The sequence below is a fragment of the Gekko japonicus genome, unplaced genomic scaffold (assembly GCF_001447785.1).
Source record: "Gekko japonicus isolate JY-2015 unplaced genomic scaffold, Gekko_japonicus_V1.1 scaffold2182, whole genome shotgun sequence".
NCBI lineage: Eukaryota > Metazoa > Chordata > Lepidosauria > Squamata > Gekkonidae > Gekko > Gekko japonicus.
In genome coordinates, this window is record NW_015170954.1 from 134,039 (window position 1) to 157,655 (window position 23,617).

Below are 23,617 nucleotides of genomic sequence, written 5' to 3' on the forward strand. Positions count from 1 at the left end.
CCATGGCTTGTACTTTTGTTGTTGTTGTCCTTGCTGATATTAATGTTAAGAACAATTCACTGAAATTGTCGAGACAAAATGTTTGTCTTTGCTAAGTATGAATGCAGAATTAGCTGGCTCTTCACAATAACTAAATTCAAATTATGCATTTCATAGGACTGAACCAAGTTTTGAGTCAACAAGTTAGCCCTTTGGACAGCATGATACAGAGACTCCAACAAGAGCAAGATCAGAGACGTTCTGGAGAGGCTGGAAGTAGCAATACTAACAGAGTTGGCAGGGGTAAAGAATCCTTCTGTTCTATGTAGCTGAATAAATAGGCCACTGTATTGAATGTAGTACATGTAACCTAGCACTTTTACCTGATGGAGAAAGAACATTTGACCTACTTAATGCTGTCTTTAGTCTTTTTTCTGAATGAAATGATTGATATTGTTTGTTATTGTGAGAGTGGAATAAATGGCTACATTTTATCCCTCCAGAATATATGCCCCAAGTTGTTATATGGTATATGTGAGGCTCCTGGACAAGTTACTCTCAACAACACACTCTTTGGCAGTGATCTGCTTATTGAGAAATAGACATGATCCAGACCAGAACAGTACTGTCAGAACTGAGGGTTTTGGCGAGTACAGGTACAGATATAAGTAATTCAAATGAAACCCCTGTGAATGATCAATCACACTTCGCATCCATCCCGCCTAGCCATTGCATTGTCTCCCCCCTGCCCCCAGGAAATATACAATCCCACTATCTGTTTATTTATTTGATTTATATCCTGCCCTCCCCGCGAAGGTAGGCTCAGGGCGGCTGTTCTAGCAAGCTGGCACCAAAGGCTTCAAGGACGTTCCTCTGGGAGGAAGGCTTGTTCAGGGAAAGTTACGGCTTCTATGACAGCATGGTTCACACACAGCATTCACTCCCCTCTTAGGAAAGTCCCCTCCTCCCGCCATCATTGCAAACTAAGCAGAGCAGAGTTTGACAGTATACTATTGTGATTCAGAAGTAAAACTGAGTTTTTATTAAGATTTTATATGAAATGGTTATGGGAAGGGAGAGAGAGAGAGAGGGTGTTATAGGCTTGTACTGGGGTGAACCTAACCTTATAGACCAACAGGATTTTCAGGGTATAAGCTTTCAAGAGCCAACTCTCCCTTCATCAGACATCGGTAGGAATGGAGATCTGACTATTTTTATCTGAGTCAGAAGGTAGGAGAGGTGTAGTCTTCGTTTAAAAATGCATTCTTTGAGTATTATAAAGCTTGTATAAAATTGTAACAGTTCAGTGCTCTCATTTATAGTTGTGGCACATTTTGTCCTGTTTTCTCACTACAGTTTGTGGTATTTTTGATTGAAGGTGGTTGGCTGGTTTTTGTTTCACAGGCTCTGTAAATGCTACCTCAGAGGTACATTCACCACCAAATGTGGGATTAAGACGCAGTGGACAGATTGAGGGTGTCCGCCAGATGCATAGCAATGCTCCGAGAAGTGAAATGGCTACTGAACGAGACCTGGTAGCATGGAGTCGAAGAGTTGTGGTGCCAGAACTGTCAACAGGAGTAGCCAGGTAAATTCAAACTTCTTGGTATAAAATTGATAAAGTCACATTGCTGAACTTGGAACTATTGCATATGAAACCACATACTGAAGTGTGCATTTTTGGCAACTTTACCAGGTTGTAGTTCTCAAATGTATATTATGTGTTTGCTTGCATTTGGATTTGTCATCTTGGGCCTTTCACTTTTCTAGGTAAATCAAAACAATTACGGTATTATGGTATTTTAACACTTAGAGTGCAGTCTGATTGCTGCTGCTTTTGTGTTGAAATTACTTTTAAAGTCGCATTCTTAAACATTTATTTTATTCAGCAATGTATACCTTATCCAAAGTGCAGGACACCTTACAGTCAGTTAAGATTATGTGGAGGTATAGTCCCTCCCTGCAGGGAATCATTATGGAGTTTTTAATTCACTCAGAAGTGTGCTATGAAATAGCATTAACACCTGTCAATTCCTTTCCTACAGTAGGCAGGAGGAATGGCGAACGGCAAAAGGGGAAGAAGAAACAAAGTTTTACAGGTCGGAAGAAAAAAGGAAACATGTTACAAGTCATGTTCCTAGAGAGAACAAAATACCTTCTTTGCCTAAGGTAAACAGTGAGTTATTCTCCAATGTTCATGGTGTCATGAAGGGTACGATCCTAAGTATTAGCAAGTAAGCATTGTTGTTATCAATAAAACTAACTGCTGAGTAAACTTGGATAATACCCTAGTAATGTAGAACAGGACTTAAATCATAGCAAGGCAAGTTTAATGGAAACTGATGAGAGATGGATAGTTGGGAACTAGCTGCATATAAGCACAGATCGTACAGTAATATAACTTAATATTTCGTTACCTCTTAAGAATGGCTAATCTTTTTCTATTTTCTCAAGTGTATAATACTGAAAATTGATTAAATGCTTATTTATAGTGCTGATAAAAAGATTTTACAGCCAAAACGTTAAATCTGTATATGTGCATGTTTATAAATGCATATCTGCACTCAAGCATATTGTCTTACCTTTGTTGCCTCTGATAATAGTTTTTCTGTTTGAGCTGCTTTAACAGTAGAAAATAGTTCCTCACTGGTTTGAAGACTTTTTCCATTGTTAACTTTTGTACTCTCTGGATGCGTGGGAGAGGGGGACCAATTCTTACATTATTTCTGTGTATTATTATGGCTACAGACTGATCTTCCAACTTGTTCTAAATATGTAGTTAGGTATATTGTTATTGTTAAGAATTAAATTGCCGAGTAAACATTTTCAATGTTCTATTCCTTTTGAAATTTTTAAACTGTCTGCATTACATACAAAACGACTCAGTTTCAAAGTTAAGGTTTTGCAGGCTCTTACACCTAGTGAAAGTTTTTAAATCTGTTCAGCCTCTATTATGTTGTTATCCCATATTGTTTTCCTTCTAGTACTCAAAATGGGCATAGACAGGATCCTCAGGAGGTCATCTAGGCGTTAGCCAGACATGCATACTGTACAGGATCCTGCCCCCACGCCTGACTAGGAATGAGGGAAGAACTCCTATATTTTTACAATACAATAACAACAACAATACCTAGCTCTGGCACCTCCTCAGAGATACACTCTTTTAAGGCTCAATGGTAGTGTGTAGCCCAGCTAGGCACACCAGAATCTAGGCTTAGAGTCCAGTTACTCATCAACAGACAGTATCTATGAACAAGAGTAAAGTTTATTTAGCACAGAACTTGCACTCAGAACTAGAAAAGATTATAAAATAATAACCTGGCAATGTTTTGCCTAACTACACGATAGAGCATATTTACCAACAGCAAGGTGGGTCAATAGTCCATAGTAAGAGTCCAATATCTTGAGAAAGAATAGATGCATCCTTGTGGGCCCAGAGCCATGTGCTTCAGCCCACAAAGAATCCTTTGTCTGCCTCAACCCATGGCAGAGACAGCATCTCAGGGTACAGGCAGGAACAGAGAGAGAGCAAGCCAAAAAAGTGAGCTCCTCTCTAAGGGTTAGCCAATTTGAACTGCAATCTCATTATGGCCGGCCCTGGCCAGTAGCCAACCACAATGAGACAGGTACTTTCCAAATTTGGGGTTGTCATGGTAAATGGGTGGGACTAGGTTCCCTGTCCCCCTCCCATCCAGGAGCCTACGTGCATCTCTGCCATGCTTCAGCAGAGGCATTCGGTTTATGGGGGGCAATTTGAGCAAATGGTCAGCCACCTGGCTTACATAGGAAATGCACACCACAGGGGTCAGCTAGATACATTCCAAGGGAGAAACATGAGCCTACAGAACATTCAAAGGGAGACCTAAGGCCTATAGGAATTAATATTTCTATACACATACTTAGCTTCAGCAGCCTGCATAACATTCAGGTCAACTATTTATTTAGATAACCTACTTTTCTTCCCAGTTAGGACCCAAAGTGACTTTTTATCCTGACAACAAAAGCCCTGTAAGGTAGTTTAGGCCAAAAGTCACACCTGAAGGAGACCAGCGAGCTATGGCAGAATGGGGCTTTGAAATTTGGTCTGACCTCTTTGCTGCATTCTCAGTTTCATATTTGCATTTGTGTCATGATTAGGGATGTGCAAAAAAAAAAATTGGTAAAATTCGGATATATTGAACCCGAATTTTTTCGTGAAACCTGAAAAAAACCCTGAATACCTATACTGGTATAGTATAGATATCCGAAAATGTTCGTGATTCCCGAAAAATTCGGGTCCATTATATCCAATGGGGCCATTGAAGCCAGTTGCAAAAATCTTCTGAAAAGTTTGCAGGGGGCTGGGGGGGAGGGGGTTTGAGGTAGCGGCTCCAAATTTGGACTGTAGCTGCTGGAGCCTCTCCCGAAAAGACCCCCCAAGTTTGGAAAAGATTGGACCTGGGGGTCCAATTCCAGGGACATCCAAAGAGGGTGCCCTCAGTTTTCCATTGTTTCCTATGGGAAATTGGGCATGGGAAAAAGGCAGGCAGAATCTCTCTGTGTAAGAAACTAAGTGAGGTGTGTGGTGGAGGTGGTGCTGTGAGGGGCATGTTTGCCAGGCCAGCAGCAGAACCTTTGCAGTGTGCCCCCCCAGAACCAATGCCACTGTGCCAGTCAGTGCCCACACCCAACTGGACTCAGTTCAAACCAGAGAATCTCTGCAGCATATATAAACTGAGGGAGCATGTTTACCAGGCTAGCAGCAGCAGAACCAGTGCAAGGTGGCCCCCACAACCTGTGCCACTGTTCCAGTCAGTGCCCAAACCCAACTGGACTCAGTTCAAACCAGAGAATCTCTGCAGCATATATAAACTGAGGGAGCATGTTTACCAGGCTAGCAGCAGCAGAACCAGTGCAAGGTGGCCCCCACAACCTGTGCCACTGTTCCAGTCAGTGCCCAAACCCAAGCATAAGATGAATCTGCCCCTCCCCAACCTGTGCCACTGTGGCAATCAGTGCCCAAACCAAACAGGACTCAGTTCAAGCCAGAGGAGCTCTGTAGCATAAGAGGAATGGTTTGCCAGCCAGGCCAGCAGCAGAACCAGTACAATCTGCCCCCCCCCCCACAACCTATGCCACTGTGCCAGTAAGTGCCCAAACCCAACTGGACTCAGTTCAAACCAGAGAATCTGTGCAGCATAAGAGGAATGGTTTGCCAGCCAGGCCAGCAGCAGAACCAGTGCACGGTGGCCCCCCACAACCTGTGCCAACCGGCCCTCGCAACAAATGAGTTTGACATCTCTGCGGCCAGAGTCATAGAATCTTAGAGTTGGAAGGGACCTCCAGGGTCATCTAGTCCAGCCCTCTGCACATTCTGAAAACTATGATTTGCCCAAAACCCATGGCCTGGTGTGAACGCAGCCCACTTTGTCAGATGCATGAAGTGTCACCTCTAGGTAACACGGAAGGTGGCGCTTCATGCGTCCTAGACCAAGCAAGCAGCCTCTGTTTCATGTCAGCTTATGTCAAGAAAATACTCAGGTCAGACCAGAGGACCTCTCCAGCATAACCTAAAGGAGACTGGACCTGCACAAGTTAGTAATCACTAGGGGTGTGTGATTCGGCCCGACAAAGACATTCATGTCAGATCCGGCCCTTGTAACAAATGAGTTTGACACATCTCTGTGGCTAGATGGAGACCTCCAGGGTCATCTAGTCCAACCCCCTGCACATTCTAAACAATGATTTGCCCCCAAACCATGACTTGATGTGAATGCAGCCCACATGTCAGATGCATGAAATGACACCTCTAGGTAGCACAGAAGGTGGTGCTACATGCATTGACCAAGCAAGCAGCCTCTGTCTCCTGTGACTGTTAGCTTATGTAAAAATAAATACTACTTAGGTCAGAGGACCAGAGGACCGCTGCAGCATAAGATGAATGGTTTGCCACCCAGCAGCAGAACCAGTGCAGTCTGCCCCCCAGAAGAACCTGTGCCACTGTGCCAGTCAGTGCCCAAACCCAACAGAACTCAGGTCAGACCAGAGGACCTTTGCAGCATATAAACTGAGGGGGGCAGGCAGGACTTGCACAAGTTAGTAATCACTAGGGGTGTGAACGCAGCCCATTTAATCAGATACATGAAGTGTCAACATCTAGTTAGTACAGAAGGTCAAGCCAGCAGCCTCTGACTCCTGTCAGCTTACGTCAAGAAAATACTCAGATCAGACCAGAGGACCTCTGCAGCATATAAACTGAGAGGGGCAGGCAGGACCTGCGCAAGTTAGTAATCACTAGGGTGTGAACGCAGCCCACTTTGTCAGATCCATGAAGTGTTCATCTAGTTAGCACAAAAGGTGACTCTTCATGCATCCGGCCAAGCAAGCAGCCTCTGTCTCATGTCAGCTTACATCAAGAAAATACTCAGGTCAGACCCGTGACTCCTGTTCCATGCCCAGAAGATGATTAGCCTGCTTTGGAAATCCAAAGGTGCCCACTGCCCACAGTCTCAAAAAGATTTGGGATCCTGCCCTGTTCGAAACAATGATTTGCCCAAACCATGGCTTGATGTGAACACAGCCCACTTCGTCAGATGCATGCAGTGACACTTCTAGCTAGCACAGAAGGTGTGTGACTGCATCCATCCTGCAAAGAAAGCAGCCTCTGTCTCATCATGTCAGCTTATCTCAAAATACATTTGTCTCTCTGATATGCCCCAAGACTCTTCTTTGTTAACCCATGTGAAAGACCACCACCACAAAAAGCCCTGCCCACTAATGCCTCAGAAAGTGAGAGGGAGGGTTAGGGCTAGGTGTAACGCAGTCCACTTCGTCATATGCATGAAGTGTCACCTCTGCTTAGCTCAGGAGTGTGACTATCCGTGCATCCAGCCAAGCAGGCAGCCTCTGTCTCATGTCAGCTTACCTCAAAATACGTTTGTTTGTCTCTGATGTGCCCCAAGACTCTTCTTTGTTAACCTACGTGAAAGACCACCACCACAAGAAGCCCTGCCCACTAATGCCTCAGAAAGTAAGAGGGAGGGGGTAGGGTCTATCTGTCCACTGATCCTCCTCTCTCACAGCAGTACACCAACATCAGCCATCACTGCCTGCCTCAGTGGAGGAGGCTTAGCCTAGGTGTGGCAGCTGCCATTCATCACAGGCTCTCCCGCCCTTATCCCACCTCACCCCTGCAAAAAAAGAACGTTATTTTTCAATACACACAACCAGTGTTCCCTCTAAGCAGAGCTAGTGTGTGCTAGCTCAGTTTTTTAGCCTCCAGCTCACAAATATTTGTCTTAGCTCAGGAAGGATGGCTCCAGAGCAAACTAGTTTATGCAGTAGCTCACAAAGTAGAATTTTAGCTCACAAGACTCCACAGCTTAGAGGGAGCATTGCACACACCATACATTTACATTTATTACTTATGGTGCTCCTGTGGGTGCTGCTAGTTTCTGGCTGCTTGGCATCTACCCTATTCTACCTTTTTCAAATGGAGAACAATTTTTGTGCTGCTGTTTCAATTTCAGCATGCAATTTTGTGTTGGGGTGGCTGGCAGTGTAACTTAGGTGCATACACGCACCACCCTCAACATCATCCTGGCTACCAGGGTTCTGTGGAGGTATTTCTGCTGCAGGTGGGATGGATGGAAGTGGGGAGATTGGTGGGGCATTTCTGTGGCAATCAAAATGGTACTGGCCCTGGCTGCTACTTCTCCCTAGCCTCTCTAGTTTCAATAATGGGAAGAGCATAGCCCAACTTCCCAGCACAGACTGAGAGAGGATTGCAGGCACAAGTATGTGCTCAATTCAATCCTCATAGTCTAGGTCCGGGAAACCGAACAGTCGCAAGTTGACCTTCAGGAAGACCAACTGCTCAACTAACTGTCCAGGGGTGCAGGCGTGAGCAATGCAAGCAGACAATGTCACCCGTATGGGGAAAAATGCGCTCACTCTGCACACTCGCCGGAGGGCGTGAGGGGAGCTTCTGGGCCATGGCAGAGAGGTCTGCCCAGACCACCTCCTTCATGGCTCAGTGGACATGTGGCCTCACCATCGCAGCCACTATGTCCTTTCTCGTGCGCATGCCACTCCCAGGAGAGGGGCCAAGAATCCGCCCGATGACTGCCATCTCAACAGTCGTCTCGGCAGGAGCCCACATGCACTCAACTCTCCCGGAGAGGATGTCTCTCCATTGAGTTTACTTGTTGGCCTGCTTGGCGATCTTGCCCTTGTTGCGCGAGTCACACATGGTCACTATCGTGTAGACCTTCTGCTGGAGGATAGACCGAAATTGCTTCTCCATTCTGCTATGCAGTCTTCTCACCAGCGCGCACACCACTGGAACCATGTCTGCACATCCTGCAGCTGGCTCCAGAAACGAGGCCAAGTCTTCACGGGCTGTGTGGACCATGGAGATGACCAGAGCCAGACTTGCTGTGTCAGACGAGAGCTTCTCTGTCTAGCTCTTAAAGGGCTTAAGAACTACCACAGTCTGAGAGATGGTCAACCACTCCTCGCGGTTGAGCCGGCTCTCTTCCTAAATGACCCTGCTCTCTGAGATCAGGGCAGTCAGGGCGCTCTCCTACTCCACCAAGCATTCAAGCATGACACAGGTGGAGTTCCAGCGAGTGGGAACGTCACCTAGCAGGTGGTGCTCCGGCACGCCTACCAGCGCCTGCTTCTCGTGCAGGAAATAGAGGTCCTTCATACTGCGATAGAATGGACTCTCGATGTACCGGCATTTCTGGAGGAGATGCTGGAACTCATGAGTCGCAGTGTCCAGATTGGGCTTCTCCACAGAACCCAACCGCAGAGCATCCTTCATCACAAGGTGAATCAGGTGGGCCGCACAATAAATGCACGTCAGGCCCAGTTGCCCTGCCGCTGCCCTAAGGTTCTGGCCACCATTGGTCACCAAGAAGCCCTTGGTGACATCCCTACCTACTCACCCCTCTAACTGTCTCTGGATGGTGGCCGCCATATGCGACCCATCGAGCTTCTTGATGTGAAGTAGAGCCTTGTGGTAGCCGACCCGGTGGCCCTGACTCTGCCTGACACTGGTTTTCCCTCCCCCATCCAAAACTTCGCTGGGTTCCCACCCACAGTCAATGAAAGGTACAAATCGTGCGCCTGACAGGAGGTCCAGATGTCGGACATGTGCCTTCATATGGTCCCTGGCAGCCCTGTACAGTGAGGGCATCACGGTCCTGCTCAGCGTGGTGCGAGAAGGAGGCGTGTACCAGGGATAGGCATCCTGGAGCACCCTGCGGAAACTCATGTCTTCAATTGCAGAGAAGGGGTGCCCGTCTAGCCCAACCATCTCAGCAAGGAGCCGAGTGACCCTCCTGCTGGCCTGTCGCTCCCCCCACCCCCGGACACTCTAGTGTCAACGTCGCCAAACATCTCGGTCAGAGATGCTTGGCGTCCCTCCCTCATCCCTACCACGGAACGCGCAGAAAGACTGCTGGAGGTGGTCACAGGACAACTCACCTCCTGGATGGCTGGCGGTGGCCGCCTGGGCACCCCAGCAGCAGCCTATCTTTCTCCCTGAAGTAGCACTGCCTAGTGGTGCTTCTTCAGATGGTTCCACCGCCCAGAGGTTGAGAGATGACCGATGCTCTTCCCTTGACTTACCCGGGCCCTACACAGCTGGCACTGTGCAAAACAGGGATCCTCTGTCATCCGAAAGTGGTTCCAGACGTCAGAGGTGAAGGGGCACCCATGCTGACCAGCAGCCATGGGAGTCCCTGGAGCTGCCTCCTGTGAGGAGCTCAGGCCAAATACACTGTGTCCTTGGGGGGCAGGAAGAGATGAGGAGGGGGAAGGGGTTGAGATGGCAGGTCCTTGGGGTGCACCACCTTCATCTCTTCCCCTTTCTCCTCTCCCAGCCTCTCCTCCTGTCCCTCACGTGAGGCCTGCTGGAGCCTAGAGACACCAGAGGAGTGGGCTGGCCAGGCAGCCCCTCCTCCAGTTCCTATAGAGCCCTCTTAGGCCTTGGAGTGAGCCCTGAGAACAGAGTGTCCCCAAAGGTCAACCCCATGGACAGCTCTTGCTGCCCCTCCTCCTGCCGCTGAGCCTCAGCAGCAATGGCTGGAGGAGGGACTGCCTGAGCGGCAGACCCCTGCCCAGTGTCAGCATGTACAGGCACCTCTGCTGGGACCACCCCAGGAGCATCCTTTTTAACAGGGAAGAGAGCCAGGCGTGGCTTCTTCATGGCACCACTCTGGTCAGAGGTCGGATGCTCTGCTGTGGTCCTGCACTTAGGTGGGGGGGGGAAGTGAGGCTCTCCCCCTTCCCCCTCCCCCCTACTCTTTTCCTTTGCCTTACCCCCAGGGCCCCTCTGCGTTTCCTTCCTGTCCCTCATGTTGCCCCTGGCCAGACTCAGCCTAACTTGTGGGGAGGGTATTAGGCACTTAACTTACCTGCACTATCACCTGACCCTAAAACAGCCTCACACCTTTTTATGAACCCTTCTACCCAAAAACTAGGTATTTGTTTGTTTCCCTAACCTAGCCTTGCTTCAGTTTGGGTTTTCTCTTTTTTTCCTAGTTTGTTGTTAAACCTGACTACGGTTTAAGACTAGCCTTGAGATGTGTCTTCAGAACCTTTTAAAAAGCTTTAGGGTTTTAAACTACTCCTATTTAGATTCCGTTCCGTGTGCCTTGGTGTTTAGTCATGCCGGCCACATGACCACGGAAACGTCTTTGGACAGCGCTGGCTCTTCGGCTTTGAAACTGAGATGAGCACCGCAACACTAGAGTCAGACTCAACTGGCTTTCAAGCAAGGGAACCTTTACCTTATTTAGATTCTACTTGAACCACCTGATTTCCTGTGTGGAATGCAGGAGGAGCTCCCTAATTGAAAGAAACACACAAGCTAAAGGGGGAGAAGTGCCTGGCTTCACCAAAGGTCAGTCAGAGCACAAACAACACTGCACACTACTTTTAAAAAGTTACATGCTACTTAAACCTCTGTTTAGGTAAAGACAAACCTGGCTTCTTCTTGTTTTCTTAGCACTGACCTAGTTAAAGGTAGAACAGCTAAAACCCTATGCTGAGATTTATTTTAAAATATTAGTTAAAAATAAACCTGAAACCTTTTGTTAAAGCCTATTTAACAGTGATCCAGGAGCAGCAGCTGAACCAGAAGCACACGCAGGGCACTGACCCTACGCCTAAGAAAGCCAAAAAAGTCCACAAAAATATAACCTGCTAAATTAACTCTGCTAAATACAAATAAAACCTGCTAAAACGCACAGAAACTGATAAAGGCAACTGAAAAGACAGAGCCTAGGCCCAGGTAGAAGTCCACCCCCCCCCCCCCAAAAAAAACCCAATTAGCCCAGAAAACACAAAGCCAATAGAACTTAAAGGCAACAGAAGAGAACCTCAAAACTCAAAAGACAAGAACCAAAAGAGAACCAAAAAAACAAAGAGCCTAGGCCCCAAGGCCCTGGCACAACAGAAGGCCTAGTAACCCCCCCCCAAAAAAAAATAAACCAACTGGCCCACAAAACAAGAAACCTAAAGGCAACAGAACCAAGGCACAAGAAAGAACAAAAAACAGAGAGGCAGAAGAAGACTAAGCAGTAACCCCCCCATACAAGATGCCCCAACAAGCAAACAAAATAGCAAATCAATCAGAGAAAAAAAAAATTAAACTGCAAAGGCAACCAAGACACAGAACAAAAAACAGTGAGAGGCAGAAGACTGCCCCCCAAGAAGCCCCAACAAGCAAAGAAATAAAATACCAAATCAATAACACAGTAAAAAAAATAAAATTAAACTGCAAGGCAACCAAGTCACAAGAAAGGACAAAAAACAGTGAGAGGCAGAAGGCTAAGCAGTAAACTCCCCCAAAAGCCCCTACTAGCAAAGAAATAAAATACCAAATCAATCACAGTAAAAAAGGAACATACAATAATCTAATAATCTAAAAGAAGATAACCCCCCCCAAAAAAAAAGAAAAGAAAAGAAAACCAGGACGAGAGGTCTGGAAAGGCCCTAGAGACCTTCCTACCACCCCCTTACCACACCAACCCCAGGCCCCAACCCACAAAAAAAGAGAATTTTTTTAAAAAGTGCCCTAATAATTTCAAACCAGTCTGAAGTCTTGATCCGACATCCACAAGGCAAGCCAGGCAGCACTGGGAGGAAATGAGGAGAGGCTCAAGGAGCAGGGTCAGCAGAAGCCAGCCACACACACACTCTCTCTCTCTCTCTCTCTCTCTCTCACTCACACACTCTCACTCTCTCTCACACTCTCTCTCTCTCTCTCACACACTCTCTCTCTCACTCACACACTCTCACTCTCTCTCACACACACACACACTCACACAGCAGGAACCAGGAGCAGCGATGGAGTCAGCCAGCCAGAGAGTCTCCTTTTATGCTCTCTGGGCATACACAGAAGGATTTCAAAAGGACAACCTTCTGTGATTGGCCAGAGAGCAGATGCCAGAATCCTATTGGCCACTAGTGTTCCTTCCCTGGAAAAGGAACAGCTAGTAGCTAGGCTGCCAGCAGCAACAACAGCCTTGCAAAAAGTTGCAAGCTGCAGTGCATTTTGACATGCATTGCAGTGATTGGCTGTCTGGAAGGTCCCTCTTTCCCCCTCTTTCCTGGAATCAGGAGCAAGAGGTGGGAAAGAGGGGGAAACGGTGGGAAAACGCTGTTTCCTGCCGCCATTTTAAACCCCTCTAAAGGCCGTTTTTTGGCATTCCGAAAAAAACACCAAATGCACACCCCTAGTCATGATCTAAAGTGGTAGATTTCTAGTGAAAATACAATCATTTGTATGCATCATTATATTACAGGCTACATGGCTCTAATTATCATGTTTGCACAATTTAGTGTTTTAAGTTTTTAGTGAATTTGTGTGAGGAGCATCTAGTGAATTCTAATAAATTGGTGTTCGGACAACAGGATTCTGTTTTGTTGCAGTTTTTCTCCCAGGCATGTACATTTAGTAGAGGAGAAGACGTTGCAGTAGCTTCATCCTGTTTTTTCTGTATTATGAACAATACAATCTGCCCATTAATAAAAATTGAATTTGAAGTTTGTAATTTCTCATAACAGCCATCTGTTGTGTCTTTGTAGAATCATTCCAGTGATCATGTATTAGATGTTGCCGATTTGAAAAAGCAGCAAGCCAGTCAGCATAACTACCGAACTAGATATGCATTGGAAGAAACTTCCAGGCCAAATGAAGATCTGGAAAATGGAAATATTTCCTCAGATGTAAGATGCTAGTTTGCAGAGCTTCAGATTTGTGATGTCAGTTACACAAAAGATGGTTAGGTTGTATATATTAAAAGTGATATTTCTTATTAATTACTAGTTAATGTTTTCATGTAAAAAGCATATAAAAGTTACTGTATATACAAAAGAGTATGGTAATATCTAAGGACAATTTACAGTTTTAAACCTTTCTTTGGGTGGCATCAGAACTTGACAGGGTGGGAGTAAGGGGAACTGTTGTCCTATCTAGATTGTGAGATTGCATGCCAAGTGATTATCACAAAGCTTGTTTGGCTTTTTGAGAATGCAGAGGTTTGTGTTGACCTGGACATCATGCACAGCTAGTACAGTATTTCTTGGTTCAGAACAATTTTACCTGCATCTGGAGGGCTGCAGCACTGCACGAAGGCACCAGTAGGATTGCCCTTTGCAGATGCTTTGAGAGTACATGGAAGGTAATGCTTGGGGGCCATTCTGTAGGAATTTTCATTGGAAATCTGTTTAACTCTAATGTCTTTGTAAGAGGGAATGCTCAACCATTTATCTCATTCCTTTAAGAGGAGTTTGTATTTTGCTTTTACCATGGATTAGGGATAAAAGAGTAAAGGTGGTATGTTTATTGAAATACTTCCCAATAATTTATTCTTGGCTGAAGGGGCATTGAAGAATTATCAGTGCATAATTTCTTTAAATTGGTGTTTTGTAAAGTGGGTAAGAACACTATGAAACAACCTTTAATGGTGTTAGAAGAAATATTCTTGTAATAGAGATGCATGCCAGGTTTTTTTTTAAGTATCTCCATTGGTAGATGAATTATGTTAGATTGACAGAAAGAGATATAAGAACATGATGTAACATCAAGTCCTAACATGTTATTGATAATGTAAGAAAATATTGATCATAATAAGAACAAAAGATAATATTAACCTCAAACAACTGTTGTTGCTCTTAGGAAGGAGAAGTAGCTGTTGCCAGTGGTGGAACATCTGAAGATGAGGGGAAAGTATGGCACAGTGATGGTAGTTCTAGGTAAGGGAAGAAATATAAAGATGTATTGATTTCTCTGATAAATAAAAATCTGTACCTATGAATGTAAGAATGTGTTAGATTAAGAGATCTTGCAGTTCTATGTTGTGAGATCATAGAAAAGTATGAAAGGTAGGCAAACTGCAGGGGGTGGGGTGGGAGCAATGCTCCCTATAAACTGTGGAGTCTTGTGAGCAAAAATTCTATTTTGTGAGCAACTGGCATTAAAGTTGTGAGTGAACGATTTGGCTCCTGCATAAATTAGTTTGCTCTACAGCCACCCTTCCTGAGCTAAGACAGAAATGTGTGAGCTGGAGGCTAAAAACCTGTGAGCTAGCTCACACTAACAGCTTAGAGGGAACACTGGGTGAAGAGTGCACAGTGTGAGGAAGTGAAAGGGGAGTGGGAGTGGTGGGGCTAGGAAAGCACGTGTTGGGAACAGGATGTGGGGAAAAGTGCCCTTTGGGGAGGGGGAGCAAAGCAAATGACAGAAGGAGGGAGAAGCTGCACAATGCTGGGAGGGGGTTGAGGGCCAGCCATGAAAGGGCAGATTTCCTCTACCTCACAGGTTTTCGTGATCTGAAGTTTCTCCTGTTCTTTCAGCAGCAGTCCAACCCACAAAAACTGCTACTTAAATGTTGGGTGTCTGTCTGAGACACAAGGGGATTGTCCCTGAAGAGAAAACTGCCACGTTTACATGCACACCTAGCGTATGCGCAGAAGCAATTTGTATACATGGGGTTGCCTCTCTAAAGCCCGGCTTCAATATATAATGAAATTATTTTGTATGTTGAAAAATAAACTGTATAGGAGTAGTTATAATTGGCTTTGCATAAAAAAGCAGCACAATGATAACGTTTGTTAAAGCAATAATTTATGCTGTGTGTCTATGTGATGCACTATTTTAAAATGGTTGGTAGGATTTAATTTAAATTGAACTTTCAAGGAGATTGGAGTAGTTTTCATGTAGTTTATTCATACATCACAGAAAAACTGAGATTGAACAAGTTAGTATGAATTTGAAAATGTAAAATTTTAAAGGGTGCTGCTAATGTTTAGCAATGCCACCAACTGGTTTTTAATATGAACAGAATGTGTCCTTCAGTGGCCTGACTCCATACAGTCAATACAGCAGTGAGCATTTTGGTTCTCATTTTATTGGATTTTAAGAATCCCTTGTACCCATTTTATTTCTTGTGGTTTCCCCCCCCCCCTGTAAAGACTGCAGCTGAGAATGGGGGGGGAGGCAGGTTTAGTAATCTTTTCCCTGATGCTTTTTTAAAAAGTCACCACAAGGCTTGGGAAATGTAGTTTTACAATGGGTACCTGGTTGCACGATCATCAGGAGCTGTGTGGAAAAACTAAGGTGCCAAGAAGGATACCACGGTATAGGACTTCTTCCTGTCTTTCACTTTTTATCTGTGGTGGCCAAAACCCCAGAAACCTTCTCAATTCCTTCATGTCACCAGAGCAATAGTAGCAGTCACTGCAAGAGGAATGAGGGTAGCACCACAGAAAGGGCCAGGAGATCAGGAATGATTTTTAGAATTTGTAGTGAGTCTTTTCTTTTACTTGTTGAGTGTTGCTTATAATTTACAGGGCCCTTTCTACTTTGGAGAAAAACCCATTATCACTAATGTTACTTTAATCTCACAAAATATGAATTAAAAGCAACATTATGTTATTATTGAAAGAGTACATTTAAGTGAGCCCAAAGCCTTGCACATATTCAGGAGGATTTTGTACTCCCCCCCCCTTCTTTAAACAGACCCTCTTGTACCATATCACAGCTTTTTTCAGCTTCAAAAGTGTCTCATTTGCTCCAAGGGTTTGTTCACAAAAGATAAATCCACATCCTATTCAGATTTGTTGTATGGTTCTTTATATTCTTAAAATTATACTTCCTTTGCTATACTTTTTATCTGCGCAATAGTCTCCCATAACATTCTAAATAGACCAAAATAGTTATTCATTCACAGTTCTGTTTAAATAAATCAAACCATAAATTAGGGTTTATTTCATTAGGGATTTGGGGGTAAATTTATTAGAATATCTAAAGAAAATTTCATCATTTGGTTGTTGAGTTGTGAAAGTATATTTTGAACTTGTTCCCCTGTTTTTCTATATCTGGGATTACATTGTATGGACTTTTTATTAAATGGTGTTTTTGTTTATGCAAAAACACTTAAATTTTATCCATTTTAATTCCGGTGAATCCAGGGGAGATAACTTAAATTTTCTTAGTCAGGATTTTTCAATCTCAGACTGGAAAGTTATTTACTCAGATGGATGTTAAACTGGCATTGAATTTACTGTTCATTCCTCACTCTCCTAGTGACTACTCTAGTGATTATTCTGACTGGACAGCAGATGCTGGAATTAATCTACAACCACCAAAGAAAATTCCTAAAATTAAAACTAAGAAAGTTGAGAGCAGTTCAGAAGATGAGGAGGGCCCTGAAAAACAAAGGCAAAAGCAAATCAGAAGGGAAAGGAAAAAAGATATGGAAGATAAAGATGGTCCAACATCACCAAAGAAAAAGAAACCCAAAGAAAGAAAACAAAAGGTTGTATAATAATTATAAAACAATTTTTTTAAAAAAAAAAACCAATTAGGCTGTTTTGATTTTTCCATTTGTTAATCTAGACTACATTTTCAAGCATTTGCAGAGTTAATTCATTTATCGAAAATACTCATATTGAAGGTTGATTTTTTTTTTTACATTATCCTGACTTCTTGTTCAGAACTTTTGTTATGCTTTTCATGTGCTAAATATATAAGTACTGTTTTGTTTCATATATTTCTATTCCATCAGTTTGACTTGGGGACTTGCAGCACAGTCCAGAGATACTTCAGTTTAAACCCATTTATTTCACTGGGTTTAGGCTGCAGTAACTCAACATGGGATTGCACTACACATCCATTAAAGTGCAATGCCCAATATCTGTCCTCCTTATTAAAGTGCAACTCTTGTTGTATATAAGTACAAATGACCCCTCTGAAACAGATCTAGGTCTTCTATTTCAAGGAGCTCAGCTATCTTTGAAAAGCTGAAGAAAAACATTCATAGTGCCAAAATACAGTCTAAACAACATTCCTGAAAACTGTAAAGACCATGTAAAGAACAGATTTGCATTAATTATTAACTTCAAGTGAATGGGAACCAGAAGCACTGTGGGTTGAAACCAGAAATATTATAAAGGAAGAATATGCCAAAATTATCCTGGAAACCGAAAGAAACAAAAAACCCTTGATGGATGATTGATGAAAACCCTTAAAACTGATAAAGAGAGACAAGAAGCAAAAGTAAAAGGCAACAGAAATAGATTCAGAAGTCTAAATGCAGCTCTGGTATGTAGAAACAAAGAGAACTATTACAAGAACCAGTGTAAAAGGAGAAGAGAACAATAAAAAGGAAAAACAAGAGATTTGTTCCACAAGATCCAAGAAATCAAAGGAAATTTAAAGCATGGTTTGGTATGTTGGAAGATTAACATGGAAATACATTAACTGAACAGAAGAGATGAAAGGATTAAGTAGATTCCTTTAAAGAAGAATATTTTGAGTAAGAACCCACAATTTTAGAAAGGAAAGCTGCACTAAGAGCAAGTGGAAGAAAGAAATCATCAGGGTTGCCAAGTCCCCCTAGGGGGCGGGGAAACTCCTGCCTGAGAGGCCCATTACCCGCTGCTGGTGGATCGGGCCCCAGGGGGAACCCCACCCCCAAAGCATGCGATGTGCCCGGCGTCAGCACGTCACCCGGAAGTGACGCAGTCGCGTTGGGGGCGGGGCCGCAGTCATCCAAGGGAAAACTCTATGGTTTTCCCTTGGATGATTGTGACCCCGGCGTGCCCAATGTGGTTGCGTCACTTCTGATGACGTAATTGCGGCGCGTGCGCTTTGTGCGCATGGCCTCCCAGAGCAGCGCTGGACTCCCCCAGTGTACAGACGGTAAGGACTTGGCAACCCTAGATAGAAGGGATATCAATAGAGCTATTTCAAGCCAAAGAAACAGAATCCATCAAAATCTTAACAAGAGTATGCCACCAACTGTGGAAAACAAGACAATAGCCCACAGATTGGAAACGCTCAATTTACATTCTAATCCAAAAGATTGCAACAACTATTGGCACATTGTATTAGTATTTCAGACAAGTGAAGTGATGCTCAAAATCTTACAACAAAGACTGTCACCATATATGGAATGAGCAATGCCAGATGTTTAAGCTGGATTCAGAAAAGGAGAAGGCACTGGAGAACATATTGCGGATTTATGTTGGTTACTGGAACATATGAGAACCTTTCATATGTATAATATATAAACCATCCTTTCCCCCAGGTTCTAACATACTCTAGTATTATAACTAGCATGGCTAAGAAAGATAGGGCACAACTTAGCGGTTAGTGAATCCTATGTGTCTGTGAAAATAAATCAAAGAGTGGAAGTTTGATTACATGGTGAATCTACCATGTGATCACCAGAGATTTTACTTTCCAGGTAAACAGTGAACGAAATAGATCAAGATAGGTAGCTGTGTTAGTCTGTCCATAGCAGTAGAAAAGAGTAAGAGTCCAGTAACACCTTAGACTAACAAAATTTGTGGTAGGGTATGAGCTTTCGTGAGTCATTGCTCACTTTTTTCTGGTATCTGAAGAAGTGAGCATTGACTCACAAAAGCTCATACCCTACCACAAATTTTGTTAGTCTTTAAGGTGCTACTGGACTCTTACAGTGAACGAAATAGTTTTGCAGTGCATGGTCAAACTAATTCATTTCATATCTCGCATTGCCTCCAACGAAAGTAGACCTATGGGGGTACAATATGAGTCTTTGTGCAAAGTACACATGTATGCGTACATACATTGTTCCCATCATAGTGATGGTGGTAAGGTATTGCACCTATACATATGTTGTAAAGTTCCTAGCATTCCATAAGACACAGGGTCATTTATTTATTTGCTATCTTTCTATACTTTCAGTATCAGTTTTGAGCTGTGTATGCTTTTTTTAAAAACTCTTTAATTAAAAAAAAATTCTATATCTACCCAATTCCAAAGTGGATTTCTAATAGCCACTGTGAGGCCAAATAGAGGATTAGGTATATATTTTAGTTCACAGATACTATATTGTGGGAAGAAACACTGATAGGTATGGCATGCTTTTCGGAAGGCTCAGTTTCCTACAGTTTACTACCCCACCCCCTTCAGATGTCAAAAAAAGCATAGGTTGCATTGAATGAATAATGACGCAGAATATCAAGTACTCCCTTTTGCATCTGAGAAAAAGGATAGAATGGACTGGCAGTAGTCAGTTACTCCATACGGAGAGTGCTAGGATTCTATCTGAGTTGCTGATGTTTGAAAATATATACATACATGCCATGTTCGCGGCCATCCTGAGAAATTTTTCCTTCTGTATTTTTTATGTCTAATGAGAATAATTTCTATATGATTTTTTTTACAAGTCTGTTTGGATTTACTTAGTCAGATATTAATTCATACTTATTTTGGATTTCTTCAGAGGTTGGCTGTAGGAGCGTTAACAGAAAATGGATTGACATTGGAAGAATGGCTGCCTTCAGTATGGATTACAGATCTTGTTCCTCGCCGATGTCCATTTGTACCTCAAATGGGAGATGAGGTATTTTGTCTTTGTACTGTCTGTCAGCCAGGTTCTGTTTTATTAAGTCATCAGAGTAGTCTTTTTTTAACCAAACATTTTAGATTTTTTAAAAAACAAAATGATCAGAACTGCTTTCTTTGAATTAAAATACAAAGTATTTTAGGCACTGAAGTTATTTTGTATAAAGTTGATTTTTTTTTGTATAGGAGGAGAGTTGAAGGGAGTGTAAGTTGGAATCTGTGAGACACCGATAGCTGAAAATATATAAAAGGAATGAACTATGATCCATGAAGGGAAGAAAACCCATATAGGAATAATTTGAGATATATGTATACCAGTATACTATTCATTTATCCAAAAGTGGTGACTTGTGAAATATCACAGTGAAGAAATGGGGCAGTTAGAATTTTTCTTTTTTGTTGTCTGCTACCTTCTTTTGGCAGGACTCTAGGTCCAGCACTTGCTAAGAGCTGTTTATCACCCCTTTTCTAGAATTGCATGTAAGCAATAACTATAGCTTAATATTTCTCTGTTTTAGAGAGGTGTAGCATGAATGAATAAATTTTGATTTGTCATGGACATGTTTGAATGTTTTATGTGATTCTTCCAGTGTGTATTACCTAGTATTATTGTAAAGAAATTTCTAGTAGTTTGAGGAGTTGAAGCATGCTGTGTTCATTTTACAGACATTATAATATACTCACAAGTTTTGTGCTGTGTTCTTAAGGTATACTATTTCCGACAAGGCCATGAAGCATATGTTTTAATGGCAAAGAAGAACAAAATATACAGCATTAATCCCAAAAAACAGCCATGGCATAAGATGGAGCTACGGGTATGTTTTTCTCACCTTCCCCATTTATCTTTATGTATTTAAAACAAGAGCAAACTCCAGAGGATGGCGGAGGACAGGAGGGCCTGGCATGGTGTGGTCCATGGGGTCGTGAAGAGTTGACTTGACTGTGCGAAAGAACAAAAACGACAACAACAAATTTAAAACAAATCTGCTGGTGATCTCTGCAGGGGCCTCACTATATGCCCTCTTATTTGATATGCAAATTCCACCGGTTGCCACTTCAAAGAAGAACTTAAACTAATGAGCAAATCCTGGTGAAGAACCATGTTGACAAGCATTTTTGATATATTTTGTAAGCGTAGTGCATATGAAAAGTAGAGGAGGGAGTTTCCTGTTCTTAACCATGGTCAACTGATTTCAGGCATAGTATCTGCATTGGCTCCATGTAGCAGTATTCATACTTAAAGCAGAATGATGTTTTAACATAAATGTAATGAATTTGTGGTGGCTCAAGTGGTTAAGACGCTGAACTGCAGGCTGTGGAAGGTCGGTAGTTCAGCAGTTCGAGACCCGAGTGCGCCGCATGACGGTGTGAGCTCCCATCCCTAGTTCCAGCTCCTGCCAACCTAGCAGTTCGAAAGCAATAAATTGCAAGTAGATAAATAGGTACCACTTCACTGGGAAGGTAACAGCGTTCTGTGCGCCTTGGTGTTTAGTTATGCCGGCCACATGACTACGGAAATGCCTTCGGACAGCAGTGGCTCTTTGGCTTTGAAACGGAGATGAGCACCACAACCCTAGAGTCGAATTCGACTGGGTTTCGAGCAAGGGAACCTTTACCTTTACTAATGAATTTGTATAAATGTTATAGGGGGGGTCCTGTTGCCCCACATTGATAATCATGATTTAAAGTGATATTTTGTAGCAGTCAGCTAAGCCCATCCCTACAGTGATAGATGCTAAATAAGATATCCAGATTCTGGATGGGAACTAAACAGTGCATGCCAGTATCACACAGCAATTTCCTTTTTTCTTTAAAAAATATTTTCCTTTGAACAAAATGCATGACTTCCTTTACCATTCACCATCAGAAACCCATTTGGCATGTGTGAATTAGTGCTGTGGAATACAGCCAGTGTTTCTGAACTGTGAACAATTTTATTAGAACTGATTATGATAGCTTGCTTTTTCCAAAGGGAAAAAGAACATTGTCAGCTGCATTGTGACTAGAACATGGCTGGAAACATAGTCTTCTTTCTAATGCTTTTGTATAAGAGAGATAACAGAGATACACTAAATGTAAGAGGATGAGGTGAATCAAGGTATACATTGCCTTGCTTCCTCTCATTGCCTTTACATTTATTAAATGGTGTTCTTACTTATCTGTAGGTATTCAAATTAAGGTACAGTACTGAAGTTTCCTAGAAGAATCGGAAAGCAATAACCACTATTACGTCTATTTTATTGTTTTGCTTTTTAGTACAGTAAATTTAAGGATATTTTGTTTCCATCAGGAACAAGAGCTGATGAAAATAGTTGGAATAAAGTATGAAGTTGGGCTGCCCACACTTTGCTGTCTTAAGCTTGCTTTTCTTGACCCAGATACTGGTAAATTGACTGGAGGATCTTTTACAATGAAGTAAGGGAAATCATTGTTCACATATAGCTTGCATAGATTTATATTAAAAGGTGCTTATAAAATGAAACTGTTGTTCAGTTTTGAAATCCTGGACAAAAAAATCCTTTTGTGTCGGTCGAACCTAAAACCAAGAGAGGGATAATGGAATGCAATACAAAGGTGTTTGAAATGGGGGTGTAATAAAACTTGATAAATAATGGGTTCGATCCTAGGCTGTGCTCATGCAGCTGTGCTTGCAGAACAGAACTTTCACTCCTTTCTGCTGCAGTCTGCTTTGTGTACTATTTCAAGGGAAAACTAGGCTAACAGCAGATCTGGAAATCCAAGCAATGATCAAACAGTTTAAAAGCAATGGTATGGAAAATGTAGTTTAGTTTTCTTTTTTTTTTAAGTACCCATAGGAACACTTTTATTATTTTTCATATTATACACATACATACATACATACATACATACATACATACAACATATAAACAAACAACCACTTATATACATAAGACATACAAAGAGATCAGTATATTTTCTTATTACTCTATTACCATATTTTAAAAAAATTCTTAAATCGCTTTCTATAGGTTTGCTTAAGTTTCTGTATACTCTTATCTTTTTACCATAGTTTCTATTTAACTACAAGAGATTAATATTACCAAAAAATTCATTACTTTAAACTATGCATTTATATTATACCAGTCATACAGTTTTTTCCACGTCTTTTGAAATGTTGGGTCTGTTGTCCCTCTCATCAACGATGTAGTTTAGTGTGGGGTCTGTATGTGTGCATGCGCACACACACGTGTACATGCATATATGCTTGTGCATAATCCTTCCCATATCTACCACTCCTTCTCTACATCCCTCTTCAACAAGCATCACCAAATATGCTTCTGGGAATGGAGCTATGGGGGAGGAGCAGTGAATGGGAAAAGAGCTGAATGTCTCTTCCAAGATCATACTCTTCCCCTTGGACCTTTTCAGCTGTTTGTTGTTGACATAGATTCCCAGGGCTGACTTTGCCCAGTCTGTTTGTTGGGGGGGGGGGATTGTATGTTCTACTGATGCTTTAAATTCTTACATGAACCTGTGTTGTCGAAAGACATTTTGCTATGAAATAGTTCAGTTCTTCTCATCATCATTTTTGTTATGCCTAGGTATCATGATATGCCAGATGTTATAGATTTTCTGGTCTTAAGGCAGCAGTTTGATGATGCAAAGCACAGGCGATGGAACATAGGTAGGTATCTTAAGATGCAAACAAAGCTGAGAAAGCACTTTTTACAAAGCATAATTGATGACTCCACTGACAAGATATGTTAATCACTGGTTTAGATGACT

General features: G+C 42.7%; 1 protein-coding gene across 1 annotated transcript in view; it reads left to right on the top strand.

The window, feature by feature from the left end:
• PHIP (pleckstrin homology domain interacting protein) overlaps positions 1–23,617 on the top strand; it is a 154,644-nt gene that overhangs the window by 94,101 nt on the left and 36,926 nt on the right. Inside the window, exons 18-27 of the mRNA XM_015418910.1 lie at positions 157–282; positions 1,384–1,567; positions 2,025–2,148; positions 13,060–13,200; positions 14,153–14,229; positions 16,562–16,793; positions 19,749–19,868; positions 20,578–20,685; positions 22,161–22,285; positions 23,434–23,516. Coding sequence (XP_015274396.1) covers positions 157–282; positions 1,384–1,567; positions 2,025–2,148; positions 13,060–13,200; positions 14,153–14,229; positions 16,562–16,793; positions 19,749–19,868; positions 20,578–20,685; positions 22,161–22,285; positions 23,434–23,516 — 1,320 coding nt within the window. The remainder of the gene's footprint in view (positions 1–156; positions 283–1,383; positions 1,568–2,024; positions 2,149–13,059; positions 13,201–14,152; positions 14,230–16,561; positions 16,794–19,748; positions 19,869–20,577; positions 20,686–22,160; positions 22,286–23,433; positions 23,517–23,617) is intronic.